This window comes from Schistocerca nitens, chromosome 4 (genome assembly GCF_023898315.1).
Source record: "Schistocerca nitens isolate TAMUIC-IGC-003100 chromosome 4, iqSchNite1.1, whole genome shotgun sequence".
Taxonomy (NCBI): domain Eukaryota; kingdom Metazoa; phylum Arthropoda; class Insecta; order Orthoptera; family Acrididae; genus Schistocerca; species Schistocerca nitens.
The window spans coordinates 290,200,233-290,216,660 of NC_064617.1; the positions used below are offsets into that span (position 1 = coordinate 290,200,233).

The 16,428-nt window shown below is 39.6% G+C and overlaps 1 protein-coding gene across 3 annotated transcripts in view; it reads left to right on the forward strand.

Annotated features, from left to right (window-relative positions):
• Nucleotides 1-15,981, forward strand: part of LOC126252846 (fas-binding factor 1) — a 97,294-nt gene extending 81,313 nt beyond the window's left edge. For all 3 annotated transcript variants that reach the window (XM_049953794.1, XM_049953792.1, XM_049953793.1), the window contains exons 13-17: nucleotides 30-170; nucleotides 3,358-3,534; nucleotides 7,279-7,416; nucleotides 15,428-15,556; nucleotides 15,745-15,981. In XM_049953794.1, the coding sequence (XP_049809751.1) occupies nucleotides 30-170; nucleotides 3,358-3,534; nucleotides 7,279-7,416; nucleotides 15,428-15,556; nucleotides 15,745-15,867 (708 nt within the window). In that variant the 3' untranslated portion in view covers nucleotides 15,868-15,981. The remainder of the gene's footprint in view (nucleotides 1-29; nucleotides 171-3,357; nucleotides 3,535-7,278; nucleotides 7,417-15,427; nucleotides 15,557-15,744) is intronic.
• The last annotated feature ends 447 nt before the right edge of the window (nucleotides 15,982-16,428 follow it).

Below are 16,428 nucleotides of genomic sequence, written 5' to 3' on the forward strand. Positions count from 1 at the left end.
AGCTTCAGTAATATTTTGTATAATTACAGCACGTGAAGCAGTCACTAGCTGAGGAACGCCAACAACATCTGCAACAAATAAAAGAAGAGCACCTAAAACTTGCTGCTGAGAAGTCACGCATTGAAACATTGGCTCGTCTAAACAGAACACGGGAAATGGATCGAGAGAAGGTTTGTGGTTCTTCATTTTTATACTGCTGGGACAGTAATTTAAAATGTAACTGTCAGTTCATGCGTCAGGGAAAAATTGGGGGTAGCTTACTTTCTGTTATTTTTTCCTTTTTTATATTCATGTCCCTGAAGTTCTTAACTGCAGTATTCATTTGACTTATCGTTTCTCTTTTTCTGCATCCGTGTTTACTTCTCACCCCATCCTTCTATCATTTCTGGACTGAAACTGACACAGTGGTTTCCACTGTACTATCTCTAACACTTCCTCTTTCGTCTTTGTCTCCCATCATCCTCACAGCAGGTGGGTGACCATGGGATCTGAGTGTTCTACTCCTCCTTTCTAATTTTCTCCTATTTATTCCTCTTTCCTCCCTGAGAAAGAAACAAACAGTTCCAAAAGCTGCGATGACTTTTCTATTGTCATAGAGAGTGCCGCAAAACTGACTAAACAGTTTTAAGGAGCAATAAAAAGTAAATCTGGATGTATAGAGAAAAAAATGTTTTTATTTTCTAAATTAGTACAATATACCATTTTATATTAATTTAGGTTTCAAAATAATGTCCTCAAGATTATGGCCATCAGCATCAATACATTGTGGTAGGCATTCCCTGAAGTTTTGAGCAGCTATTGCACACACATCACAGGGTATGGCATTCACTTTGTCAATAATCTGCTCTTTTAACTCTGGTAGGGTGTGAGGGCAGCTTTTGAAAATCTTTTCCTTCAGGTATCCCCAAAGAAAGTAGTTACAAATGCTCAAATCTGGTGACCGTGCAGGTCACCCAACATCACCACTCAAAGAGGCGAGGCATCCCAGAAACATTTCTCTCAAAACATCAGGTGAAATTCGAGATGTGTGAGCAGTAGCTCTATCCTGTTGGAACCACAAGTCCCCCAGTCCATGTTCTTCAACAATCTCGTCCATTCTGGGTTGCAGAAAATTTTGCAACATTGAAGTGTAACATGTGGAACTCCCTGTCATGGTTACTCCTTCCTCCTCAAAAAAGTAAGGGCCTACCACGCCAAATTGTGTTATGGAACACCACACTGCCACTTTAGGAGAATGTTGCAGTCTTTCATGAATAATTCAGGGGTTGTTTTCAGCCCAGTAGTGAAAGTTTTGCTTATTCACGCACCCACTAAGATGAAAATGTGTCTCGTCACTACTGAAGAAAGCTGCATTCGGAGGGATCTGAGCAAGCATTTGCTCACACATATTTTGACGGTTGGCATAGTCTGCTGGGTGTAATTCTCGAACAATCATTATTTTGAAAAGATGGAACTTCAAATTGCATTGCAGAATCCTTCTCAAACTGCGGTCTGAAATCCCCAATGCAACAGCATGTCATTGAGCAGAAAATTACGGGGACTGTTGAACTGCTGTTCTCCCCTGCTGCAAATTTTCTGGTGTTCTGATGGATCTGCGTCATCCATGTGTATCTATTTTTAGTGTGCTATCAGTTTCCTCCAACTACTGAACCCAACAACAAATTGTATTTGAATTGGGAACAGCATTGTTGTGTGGAATGTTGAACTGTCGCCAGAAAGCTCATTGTATAGCGATCACAGATCCGTTGTTTTCGTAATACACGTGAGCGGCAAAACCACGATGTGCATTGGTCCAGACCATGTTGGCTACTGAAATGGGGTGAGCAATTGAACAAAGGCCGACCACATGCAACTGACTACCCCCACCACAGTACCAGCGGTAATCGATAGAAACTGCTTAGTCAGTTCTGCCAGACCCTGTATTTGTCTATCAGCTGTCTTAGAATTTCACCTTCTGAATATAAGTTATAGCCTTTTGATTTTATAGTATCCTCAAGTTAGAGATCAGAAATGAGCTCCATATATTACCAGCGACTCCTATGATGTCATCTCCGAACTTGCCATCTCCCTGTGCTCAAAGACTCGACTTGTCAGCCTCTGCTTCTACCCACTTTTCACTTGAGTCTGTTGTCAGGTACAGGTGGACAAATCCTGCATAGAAAGGAGAGCGAGTACACAATTTTTCAAGTGTAAATGCAGACTCGCATTCCCCCTACATACACAATCATTTTGGAAGAAATTTTTGCCATTAGACTATTCATTTATTCTATTTTTATGACTTTATAACCATTCTCAAGTTGAAATGTCACAAAATGTCCAAACTGCCTAAATGACAAAAGCAACCATTGGGAATGATGATTATTATATACCATTATAACCACTGATCGGTTGGCAGTGAATATTCTGCTGTTTATATGTACATTTATATGTAGATGTATTAAAAAAAGATGCTGTGACTTACCAAACGGGAAAGCGCTGGTAGATAGACACAATAAAAAACACACAAACACACACACAAATATCAAGCTTTCGCAATCCACCGTTGCTTCATCAGGAAAGAGGGAAGGAGAGGGAAAGACGAAAGGATGTGGGTTTTAAGGGAGAGGGTAAGGAGTCATTCCAATCCCGGGAGCGGAAAGACTTACCTTAGGGGGAAAAAGGGACAGGTATATATATATATATATATATATAGACACACACACACACACACACACACACACACACTCTCTTATCCATCTGCACATATATATTGGTATATGTGCGGATGGATATGTGTGTGTGTGGGAATGTTTCTTTCTATTATATTTATCTGTAGATGTATATTTATAAATTACAAATATGTGTACAAATATTTTTTGAAGACTGCTGTAAATTTAATTTAATGTTGAGTATCTATTCAGAAAACGTCTGCCAATTACATTGACAGACACAGAATTTGAAGACGTTACTGAGTCTGCAACAACAGTACCAGAAAACACATTAGCCCATAATAAGCTTTTTTACTCTCTGTGCCCATGCCTTCTTCGAAAGGCTGAGTCGTTTCCATACATTTCTGTGACAAGATAGCAATTTTTTTTTTTTTCTTTTCCTGGTCTCTCAGCACAAAGCCAGTACACTATCCCATGCAGAGGTACCACACCTCAGTAACATGAGCTAGGATTGTACTCATATTGCCACCTCAATCTGAATTTTATTGTATTTTTGGCGTTTTAACATAATGAGATAACACTGAAATTTTCTTTTAATTTCTAATATTACTTTTGCACAATTTTCTTTATGACATTTGCAGCCTTCCTACAATCTTTTTCTCTGCTTTCTGTGTTGAAAAGTTACTGACAGGTATTTTTATTTTGACAGATGGTAGTTGAGATAGATGCAGCAATGGCTACTGTTCGAGCAGCTCGTGAAGAGGCTGAAATAGAACGTGCCAAAGCTCAAGAAGAGAAGCACAAGTTGGAAGCTGAGTGGCTTAGACTAAGAGCCCTTGAAGAAGATCTGGTGGGAAGAAGCCATCAGCTTGAGTCTCTTTCTCAAGTACAGTAATATTTTTGCTTTGATGTTTAATCCATAAATTTCACATTATATAGTGTATTCTAATGTTATGTAACCAATAATTAAGTTTGTGAAATGATCCATATTTCATTTTATCTTTCCTGTGGCCACAGCTGGCTACAATATATTAATAAGAGAGGGCTTTCATGTTTTACCCATTCTCACCTAACTGTGTTTTCTGCTCAACAGTTTCTTGTCTCAACACTTTTTTCACGTTCTCTGACTACTTCAGATATGTTCTACAGTTAATTCAGATATTATTCATCATACATTAGAATTTCAACAACTACCCCATAACTTATTTGTTAAAAATTTCAGTTGTTACAACACTACTGTTCTTCTGTTTCTTGTAAACAGTTTATGTTTTTTCCACTCATGCGGTATTTTATTTTTTATTAATTATTTACTTTATTTATTCATTTGTCACAAAATGCTCTCTTTATTGTTACTTCATTTCCGTGTAGCTCCTACTGCATTTATTTGATTTGCTTTATATTAACTATCTCTTCCAAATTTCTTCTGTCTTAATATTGTACCATACCGGACTCGCATTCGGGAGGACGGTGGTGCAATCCTGCTTCCGTCCATCCTGATTAAAAAAAAATCGGCCTATTAGTCTGTAACCACTAATTGTGTGCCACACCCCTATTTTCTGATCATGAAGAGGTTCCTTGTGAAGCTCAACAGGCCTGTCTGTGCTCCAATGTTGACAGTTTTGGGAATTAATGGACCCGTGTAAATGGAACCAAGCCTTATCTGGAAACAGAATGAGGTAAGGATCCATTTCACCATCATGCACTTGTTTCAAAACCCATTCACAAAACTTAACCCTGTCGCAGGATCACCAGGTTGAAATTCTTGTACTACTGATACTTTATAGGGCCTTAGCCCAAGCAGCTAGCCGGCCGGAGTGGCCGAGCAGTTAAAGGCGCTACAGTCTGGAACCGCACGACCGCTACGGTTGCAGGTTCGAATCCTGCCTCGGGCATGGATGTGTGTGATGTCCTTAGGTTAGTTAGGTTTAAGTAGTTCTAAGTTCTAGGGGACTTATGACCACAGCAGTTGAGTCCCATAGTGCTCAGAGCCATTTGAACCATTTGAACCCAAGCAGCTTAGCACCTCTTTGTACAGAGGTGCATGATATTTGTGTTTGCTGTGAAAGACATCTAAGAGACTTTTTAGGAGAATTTTCAAGGTGGTATGCAGTGTCAAGACAATGTTGTCGTTTACACTTCTTTTCATGAACACTTCCTGTTTCACGAAATTAACCACTAATTTGTGAACTGCACCACAACTCAGAACATTAACACCAGTAAACTTCTGTTCAAACAACCTCCAAACAGTATGTGCAGACTTGGTGTGCACATACAAATCATAAATAAACACTCATAGTGGAATTCACTCTTGCCCTTGTTGTGTTCACAAACTTCACTGTTACACTCATGATGCCTGTTTCACTGCTCGAATCACACTGGCCGACAAGGCCCGTATGTCTGTATGGCCTTCAGGCTAAAACCCACAAAAAAGGGGGAGGCGTAGTGCAGTCCCATGGGACCCATTCGACCGGCATGTGTGGCTTCTGTGGCCGGACTGCAGTACCCCGGCCAGGCAGTCACCAGATAAATGTAACACCCTGTATTTGTATTATGTTATGTATGTGTAACAAAAGTAGTATATTGGTCATCAGCTTAGAGGCTGTTTGAAACACACAGTGGTCTACCAATCCTAGTCCTATTGGATGTAGTTCACTCTTATCTTCCTTCCCCCCTCCCACTCTCTCTCTCTCTCTCTCTCTCTCTCTCTCTCTCTCTCTCTCTCTCTGCTGTCTTTCACTGTTGCATTTCCGTATCTTTGGTGGGCATAGACTCGGTTATATGATGACTAAAATGTGTATATCCCCCAACATTTGAGGCTTTAATGAAACAAATTGGTTACACATGTATCATTCAGAGTATTTTCCATCGCTGGCCACTACTTTCTCCCATCTTTCGGGCAGTGTACGAACCCCGCATCGAAAAAATTGTTCATCTATTGAAGCGATCCATGAATCTATCCAATTTGTGACTTCTTCATGAGATCGGAAGTGTTGATCAGACAGGTCATGCATCATTGATCTAAACAGGTGATAGTCAGAGGGAGCAATGTCTGGAGAATACGGCGGGTGGGTGTTCCCATTTTAACGTTTCCAAGTATGTTTTGACCTCTTTTTGCAATGTGGGGTCGAGCACTGTTGTGCTGCAAAATCACTTTATTGTGCCTCTCACTGTATTGCGGCCATTTGTCTTTTAATGCTCTGCTCAAACGAATTAATGCATTTGATAACAAGCACCTGTGATTGTTTCACTTGGTTTTAACACGTCATAGGACATGCCGTTGACGTGGAATTATCGTAATCAACCCATTTTTCATCCCCAGTCACAATGCAATGCAGAAATCCCTTCCTTTTTTGCCTTTGAAGCAAGTGTTCACAAACACCGTTCAATGTGTCTTCGTTTCAGCTCACACAGGACCCAAGTTCCTTCTTTCTGAATCATGCCTGTAGCCTTGAGATGTTTTGAAATGGCTTGCTGTGTCACTCCCACTAATTGTGCCAATTATTCTTGAGTTTGACGCGAGTCTTCACTCAGCAATGTCTCCAATTCTGCATCTTCGAAAACACTCTCTCCTCCACTGTGCCAGTCTACAATGTTAAAATCACCTTTCTTGAAGCATGAAACCACTCACAACACAGTCTTTCACTAATAGCATCCTTACCATATGTACTTGAGAGCATTCGATGAGACTCAGCCGCTACTTTCTTCATATTGAAACAAAACAGTAACACTCCCACAAACGACAAGAATTAGGCTCGTAAACTGGCATTTTCAATCAAGAATAACTTTATGATGCAGACACAAATCTACTAATGTTTGAATGACGTTGACTGAGGTCCAAGCTAACTGCCTTTCTTTCAACCACTACTTACCATTGTCGCCACCTATCGGCAGACGACGGAAGCAAAATTGTACACCTTGTACATATACTATGTGTCTTTGTAATGATTTTGTGAGTACTTCATTTGTGTTTTTGGATAAATTCACATATTGGTATTATAGCATTTTAAAATTTTGGAATATAGATACATGTATAAATATAGATAACAGCACACTGAATAGAGATGGTGTTCAGCAGAAGATAGATGTGAAGAAAAGGCTTATTTGAAGCTGAATTTTCTGATAGAGCATATTATCAGAAATTTAGCTTTAGGAGGTGTGATTCGGTTCTGTTGATAAAAACATATAGAAGAACATACACTGTTCTAGCTGTTGGAGTTAATAGTTCCTTTCCCGAGGGGGATAGGGGGATAGGTGGGACAAGCCAGAAAGGAAGCGTAGGTCACTCAGACCTCAGGATGAGAAGACTCCATCTGTTGGTTCTACCACAGGGATGTGGAAATAGTCAGTGGAGGGCTGTCTGAGAGGTTGCTGCAGCACCCAGTGAAAACATATCTTCATGTAGTCGACAATATTCATTTCACTGACAATGAAGATGTTGAGCTTTCTGTGTAAAAAATGATTTTGCTGTAACTTACACAAAAGATGAAGACAAAAATATAGTAAGTGAAGTATCAAGGATATGAATTAGTGTCAACAAGTTTTCCACAGATTATATATTATTATGTAATCCAACTGTAACAAATGCTTTGTACTTTGTTGTATATTTTCTGTTTCTGTCAACATATTGCAGGCCGCTGATGTTATAAGAGAAGAAGGTTTGCAAGCATTAGAAGAGGCACGACAGTTGGGAGATCAACACAGTAAACAGTTCTCTGACATTCAGCAACAGCTTACATCTCTCCGGAAGCAAGAAAAGCAGCTGTTAGAGGTGATTTTTTTAAATAAGGTTTTTGAATTGTTACAGTGATTTCCTTAGTTATGATTCTTAGGCACTCAACTAGCATTCAGTTTATAAGGAACCACAATTATCTGTATTATTTGCAAGGTGATGTCCCAAGGTGAAAAAGGAACAGAAGAGATTATAATGTTATCTATCATATAACTTTGACTGTTATGTTGTTGTTAATTGCAGAATGGTGATCAAATCATAGGAAAGTCAGTTACAAAATAGCTACTTTCAGGACCACACTGATGGGGATATCCTCCCTCAGCTAACAGTTATCTAAGGGTAAGATAATATAAAACACAGGTCTTGTTAGACTGGTCACCTCTCTGCATGAGGATGACTGAATGTAAAAAATACTGCTAGTAATGCTTCCATTCTTGGAGTTAGGCTTGGTGAATACCTTGAACTAGCAACAAAAATTTCTGTATGAAACTTATTGCTTATCACAATAACACTCAGAGATGCAACTGACTTGTTTCCAGATTCTGTGCCCCAGTTGCCATTAAATAGTTCCTTTATAGTGGGACTCCTGTCACTGTCCTCTGCATCTCCCTACTTGCTTCCTAATATATCTGTTTCTCCCATACATTACAGGAATTTGTCTTCATATTTCAGTATAATTTGAAAATTTGCCATGAAACATAAACAGGCAAAAGAAAAATTCCTTTATTGCCTGGGGGACAATATTTTGTACTTTTTAGTTAATGCCAGAAAGTTTTATGTAGCAAAGGTACTCAGAAAATGTAATTAGCTACTCTGACCCATGTTTGTGTCTTCATGCGACCTGTATTAGGTAGCACCTCTGCCATTTTTTTCTTCCCCCTAGGGGAATTTGATCATCTGCAAATAAATAGTAGCCTGTTAACTGCTCTTTTGTTTTCTATCAATTGTTTTAAAACAAATGTTGCATCTGCACTAGGCCTGCCTTTACGAAAGCTGCACTGTTCCTCCTTTAAAAATGTTTCTGCTTTTGGCTGGAGTTTCCTCTGAATGATTTTATAAGCAACATTTAAAATGCAAATGTAATATGAACATTATTTTTTATTTCCTCTCTTGTGCATATTTATAATTCTTGCTACCTTCCATTCCTCTTGAATTTTTCTGAAGCACTGAATATTGTTCAGCAACTGCACAAATAACTTTTTCATTAAATACTGGCATATTTTGTAAGTTCCAGATATATTCCATGTGAACTGTAGCTTTCCTGTTCCTGGCCTCCTTTAACTGCTTTCCGAGTCTGTCATTTCCATCAGCTGAAGCCTTGACCCAAGAACTGCTTTTGCGACAAGGGTAGAAGCATATTAAAGATTATCAATGTGTTGTGGCTCCACGTACTTTTCCATTTATGCAGAAAATTGGCACAGTCAGCTGCTCACTATTGTTTCTTGAATGATTATATGGTTGTTGGAGAGGAGCAGCAGCCTTTTCAGTAACTGCAACAGCCTGGATGATTGACTGATCTGGGCATGTAACATTAACTAATGTGACTTTGTCATGTTGGTATTGAAAACAACTGAAAGCAAGGGGAAACAATAGCCGTTCTGAAACTTCCTGGCAGATTAAAACTGTGTGCCGGACTGAGACGTGAACTCAGGACCTTTGCCTTTCGAGGGCATGTGCTCTCTACCAACTGAGTTACCCAAGCATGACATTGTCACATTGTTCAGTTTGTATACAAATTGAGCCTGGTGAACATGCTGAAAATAAAGTACTCCAACAGCATGGAGTTGTCTTCAGCAGTCTTCAGCACTAATGGGGAAATATTATTTTGTAAACTGTGTGGAGCTGAAGTTAGTGCAGACAAGCACTTTAATGTGCATAATGCTTTGCAACATCTTGTTGGATAAGCTGAAAAATCCACACTTCAGATAGTTCTTGGAGAAGTATACAACACATCCACATTGAGAAAGAAGTATTTATCCATGTGCTGTGAGGAGGTACCCAACAAAATACAAATTAGTGTTGCTGACCTGGTTGGCCATAGGTGTAACGACCAATGTGGGTGGGTGTGTGTTTCAAATATTGTCATTAGTGTTCTAAAAGTCGGCAGTTCTTTCTAACATGTGAAGCTCTCAAGAGAGTAAATAACTCGGCATTTGCCATTTTGTTTGACAACTCTATGAAGCCACCGTGGCTGGACAATGTGAACAGACAACATTGTGCTGCTGGTAATGGATGGTGCTTCTTAAATGGCTAAAGGAACCAAAAGGTTTCAGATTCTGTACCCCCATTGTAGTGTACATCAGTTGCCTTTCATGTGTGTTACACAGAACTGCATAAGAGGTGTGGTCAAATCAGCCTGATGTGGACAGATTAATTACTTGTGGAAAAAAGAATCTGTGTGAGAGCTCTGCTATAGGTGCAGAAATCAAATGAACAAGCATCTTCATGCCTCTGCCCTCTCAGCCTGTTCTTACACAGTGAGGTTCTTGGCTTAATACTGCTCAATATTACTGCATCAAATACGCCAAAATAAAGACACTCTTTTGTGAGCTTGATAGCAATGAGTCAAGTACTATCAAAACTGTGAAAGAGGTCTTTACATGTACCTTGTCTGCAAACTTAGCATTGCATCAGTGCCAACTTTTCAGTCATATCAGTAGCTATCACATAACTGGAAGCTTGTGGTACTCAACTGTGTGACACCTTGGATGTTGGACAATCTATGTGGAGTGAGTTGGGTCAAGCTCATAGTCAAGTGGCTGACAAAGTGAACAACAAATTGCAAAGTTTTCTTGAGCAGAATCATGGACATTCTATATTGTAATGTTGCACAAACACAATATTAGGATTCCCACCAACCAACTTTTAATTTGATTCCATATAAAGGAAAATACAGACACACTGAATGACATTGTAATAATTAACACACACAAAATAAGGGGTTACACTAATGCAGAGTCTTAACAGGAAGTGTTCCACAGTCACGGAAACATTAGAGCGATGGAGGGCTCGATGCACCAGTTTATATACAGCTGTTTGCACATGGCACAGCACGTGCTGCACTGTCTGTACCAATGTGTGGCAGCCTTTCTAGGCCAGCCGTGGAGGTGCGCTGTTTAATTGTACACACTCACTGTATAGGATTACAACACTCCTTATCCCGTTCACCATGAAGTGGGTGACCGCTACAGCAGGTGTTGCTGTAACAGGAGAACCCGGTCTGAAATGGAGCTGGCATGGACAGGTGCATTGCTAACTCCCCCGCAAGAAACGGTAAGGGAGCACTGGTGATGAAGGCACCAAATCCCTTTCCACATCCAGTTAGGCACTTGGCACCAAAGGCAGCAGTGACAGGGGCCACATAGATGGAGGCAGTCTGGTGCTGACTACTCTGTCCAGCAGCAGCAGCATCTAGAATGACGATGGTGTAAGCATTGAAGGGGACATGGGGTGCCACAGGGACAGTACAGACTGTGGAGGCAGCAGTGGGGTCTCTGGGATGTGGTTGGTTACATGTTGGTGCAGTTGGTCATAGTGTTGGGACACCAAGTCATCAGAAGCGTGCGTGATGCAGAGGCGGCAGCATCAGCAATTATGAATGGTCACCAGTACTCACTTAAGGTTCCATCAAACCCAAGGGCCCAAAAGGCAAAACCCAGATGGAACCACTGCAAGGGGGTGGCAGCAGGTGGCCGGGCATTGGCCAGAGCATGTGAAGCAGCGTTATGGAGCTGGCGGCCATGAAGCAGCTCTGCCAGGCCACGGGCACAGACTAGAGTGAAGCTATAGGACCTCAAGACCATAACATGGGCATCATTTGGAGAAGATTGTGTGATGTATTTTTTTCATCTGGGTTTTGAAAGTACGGACCAGCTGCTCCACCTCATCATTTGACTGAGGATGAAATGGAGAGGCCATAACATGCCAAATGCCACACTTTATACAAAAATCTTCAAAATTCTGTGATAACAAATTGTGGACTGTTGTCCGTCACAAGCATGTACGGTAATCCTTCCAAGGAAAATATGTTTGTGAGAGCTGTGACAGTAGCTGCCATGGATGTGGATGGGCAACGAACCACAAAAGGAAATTTTGAGAAATAGTTAACTACAACAAGCCTAAACGAGTTAAGGAAGGGGCCAAAAAAATCAGCTTGAGTACACTCCCAGGGGCACTGGTGATGGGTAGGAAGGAGAGTGGGCCACCAGGAAAGACTGAGCAGGCTGACACCACACTTAGACAACACACGTTCTCACCTAAGATAACAGGCTCTTTGTAAATAATGTAACTGTTCTCCACATTGAATTAAATCCTTCCTCTCCTCTAATAGTCCTCCCCTGTTCCTTTGCCTTGTTCATCATTTTCGCCAGTACCTTTGTTCAGTTGTCTGTGCCAGTACTCACTTGGTAGACTGTTTTGGTTTTTATATTCTTATACTTTTAATCTTTGAATGTAATATAAGGTTTATTTACTCACAGCTGTGTATTTTAATTTGGTTCATGATATTTATCAGTTTGGCTATCATTGAGAGACTTTAACTATTAACTGTATAACTTGCGCAGTAAAATATGTGTGTGTTTGTGTCATTTAGTCAGTGGGTTTAGGGATTTATACTCATAACATTTGTGTCCAAAACATGCAGTACATCATTACAGCATAATTCTTCCCTCAATGAATTTTCACTCTGCAGTGGAGTGTGTGCTGATATGAAACTTTCAGGCGATTAAAACTGTGTGCCGGACCAGGACTCAAACCTGGGACCTATGCCTTTCCTGGGCAATTGCTCTACCGACTGAGCTACATGTGCACAAGTCACGACCCACCTTTGTAAGGTGGAAATAAAGCTATGAGGACAGGGTGTGAGTCATGCTCGGGTAGCTCATTTGGTAGAGCAATTGCCTAGGAAAGGCAAAGGTCTCGGGCTCAAGTCCCAATCTGCCACACTGATTTAATCTGCCAGAAATTGTCATTATATTTTTTTCTTTGTACTTATATCAAACTGAAATGTAATTTGTGTTTTTCGTGTAGATATATAATCGCAAAATGGACACACCTCTTTTGAATAACAAACTTTGTATGATAAAAGGTCTTTTTGATGTTCTGTGGACTGTCTGTATAGTCTTAAGTTATCCGATGATGGTCTAAAAAGCTGAAAGATGGTTCACAATGGACTATAAACTAAATATTAACATGGAACATAAATATAGTTCATTTCAGTTTTTAAAATATGATATTACTCTAATATTTGTCATGCCACTGTAGGTCTACCCTTCCTCTCATATTCATAACTTTTCTGCTTTATTTTATCCGTATTACATAAATGTAATTTGATCAAATAACTTTGTTCATCTTATCTTTTGCTGCAATAACCGTTTCTCCATTTTTCAAACGCTCCGATAATTAATTGTCAGATATGCCACCAGTTACCTGTAGCTTCCAACTTCTTTATTGCTGCAGACAGATGTGAAAAATTTGATTTTATGTAAATCAGGTCTTGCTTCAAATGTGTTTTCTCAATTTCCACTTCTGCATCTTTAATGCAAGCTGCAAAATTGCCTTCAAAAGTGTCTAGGACCAAGAGCCACAGGGGGCATTAGGAGTAAGAGCTCAATTATTAATACGGGGTCAATAACTTAAGGCTTTTCAATGAATGAAACAAAAGGTGGTAATTTTGATAAATTTGTGGTAATTTACGTTGTATTGCTGACTTAACTCAAAATTATCACAGGAAAAAATGGGAAGATTTATCCAGGTACCCCATCTGGTTGAAATAAAAGAAAAACGTAGCAGTATATCTTTAAATGCAGCGACATGGACAAACAGTTTCAAGAATACCTTCAGTAGGAAGAAAAGTCATGCTGTCAGAATTATCAAACTTTTGTATTGTGTGTATCTGTTTACCTAGTTTGAGGAGGATGTCAGCATATTCACACTCTCATACTTCCAACATACTGTTTCAGCCATGCAGTGTGGTGCATGGGCTAAACATGTAATGAGCTTTAGGTCAGGCTAAAATATTTCAATTGCTATTCCAGCCGTCATCATACATGGCTGGTGGTCTTGCGGTAGCGTTCTTGCTTCCCAAGCACGGGGTCCTGGGTTTGATTCCCGGCGGGGCCAGGGATTTTCACCTGCCTCAAGATGACTGGGTGTTGTTGTGTCATCATCATCATTCATCCTCATTACAGTCGGAGGAAGGCAATGGCAAATCACCTCCAATAGGACCTTGTCTAGTACAGTGGTGTGGGTCTCCCGCATCGTTCCCCTATGCTCTGTCAAGGAGTATGGGACTTCATCATCATCATCATATACGGGGCAGCATTGCTTAACAAAAATAGGACCATCTTTTATTTAAATGTATTGACATGAAGTATATTGAATTCTACCAACATCAACCAAGCCAAACTAGGGGGCTTGAGCTCACTATGGATTTACAGACAATAACAAAGTTCACTAAATGTTGTGCACATTTGGCATAATTCGTGTGGGGGAGAGGAAGGGGGGTGGGGGGAATCAGTAAATGGTGCTATTATGTGAGTTAAAATTATGCTTTTTGTTATTATTTCCTTTAAATCATCAGTTTTCTACCTGGTTTGATGAAGTGTCATGTTGAGTAGTGGTGTTGTTACACCTTCTGCAGAGAACCTCCTCATTCCTTATGTTATCAGTCCACTAATTTTCAACATTCTTCTATAGCTCCACATCTCAAAACACTTCAATTTTCTTCTGTTCCAATTCTCCCACTGCCGATGATTCACTAGCATACAATGCTGTGCTCCAAATATACGTTCTCAAAAATTTCTTCCTCAAATTAAAGCCTATGTTTGATACTAGTAGACTTCTCCTGGCCAGGAATGCCCCCTTTGCCTGTTCTAGTCCACTTTTTTATGCCCTCCTTGCCTCATCTGGTATGGGTTACTTTTTGTCTACTTCGTGATCACCAGTTTTGACGTCAAGTTTCTCACTATTCTCATTTCAGCTACTTCTCATTACCTTCATCTTTCATCAGTTTCCTCTCAATCTATATTCTTTACTCATTAGATTGTTCATTCCATTCAGCAGATCCTGTAAATATTCACTTTCACTGAGGATAGCAATGTCATCAGTGAGTTTTATCATTGGTATCCTTTCACCCTGAATTTTCATCTCACTCTTGAACATTTCTTTTATTCCCACCATTGCTTCTTCAGTGTATAGATTGAACAGGGGGGGGGGGGGGGGGGAAGACTGCAATCGCGGTCTTACACCCTTTTTTAATCTTGTTCTTTGTCTTCCAATCTTACTGTTCTGTCTTGGTTCTTGTATGTATTATTTATTACCCATCTTTTCCTATAGAACATCTGGCACCATTTTACATTGTCAAATGCTTTTTCCAGGTCAACAAATCCAATGAACATTTCTTAATACTTCTTCAGTCTTGCTTTCATATCAACCACCATGTCAGAACTGCCTCTCTGGTGCCATTGCCTGTCCTAAAGCCACCTAACAGACCCTCTGTTTTCTTTTCCATTCTTCTGTATATCATTCTTGTTGGCAGCTTGGATGCTTGAGCTGTTGTGCTTATTGTGTGATAATTCTTGCACTTATCTTTCCTGTCTATCTTTGGAATTGTCTGGTTGATACATTTATGAAAGTCTGATGGTACACTGCCAGTCTCATAGATTCTACACACCAACTTGAATAGTCACTTTGCTGCCACTTTCCTCAGTTAGTTACGCAATTTTGGTGAAATGTTCTCTGTCCTGTCTGCCTTATTTGATTTCAGGTCTTCCAGAGCTCTTTTAAATTCTGACTATAATACTGGATCCTCCAATTTATTTTTGTATCACGTCATCAGACAAGTCCTCCTCGTCATTATAAATGTCTAAATTTGTGCTGTTATACAGTGAAATCCTAGAAATACGCATTCACTCCCAAAATGCCCAAAACATGCAACATACTTTTGCATGGATATCTGGGCCCTAGTTATAAGAAATAATTTGTGTTAAAAAATTTCCTTCGTGTATATTAAAACAGTTTCCATAAGTTATTGTTTCCTTCAATTTTATAGGAAAAGAGGAGCCTTGCTGAGGAACGCCTAAAGTTGCGCCAGACGTATGCCCCAAAATTTTGTTCAAAATGCAAGATGTCTGTTGAAGCTGCTTCAGCGGATCATTCTCTCTCTTCTTTGCAAGACAATGTGAGTTTGTCATGTATAATCATTAGCCAGTTATACGTATCAGAGGATACAATGTTAACATATGCTTTCAAATCTATGATTCCAGGAATAAAAACTTTCATCACGTGACCTTATTTTTCATTTTTATTATCTTTTGTTCCATATAAATTCTAATTATTCTAATGTAATACTCTAATCTTTTATTGTAGGTTGTGGACCCTAAAGTTATCATGATGAAGCTAATAGCTGAGAAGGATGACGTGCCTGCTGAAGAGAGACACACAGTCCTTTCAGCGCTGCCATCTTTCCAGTCAGTGGACAAATATCACTGAAGTTACTTCAGAATGACAGAATTTGAGTTACATATGACTTTCATAAAGTATGTTTAATAAATGTGAAAAACAGCACCTTTGGTTTCCAAATGATAAAACTGATGGTTTAACTGTATATGATAGGTTGACAGTCCTTTGTTTTTTAATTATTATTATTCTTACAGTAAAAGATACATTGAAGTTCCACTGTTATATTTCATTTCTCTAACGTGCCTACCCTGAAACTGAAATTTTTGCTACTTTCCAACAATCTCTTGGTGGATTTTTTACAGCATTGCAACTGTCATTAATGCTGCAACCATTCCAAAAGTTTCTTATACTTAAGCACCTAGGTGAGCAAAGCTTGAGACACTAGTTCAGTAGTTTTTTCTACAATTTGTCTTGAGTAAATTGCATATGTGCAGATGCTTCCAGTGACAGTTTCCTTCATTTGTGGCAAGTAATCAATGTGGTATGTTCTCAAAGGAAGATTACAATGTATTTCAAATACGCTAAAAATATGTCTTTATCATGAAATTTGCACTTTATTTTACACAGTTATAACACTATTTTCCTTTATAA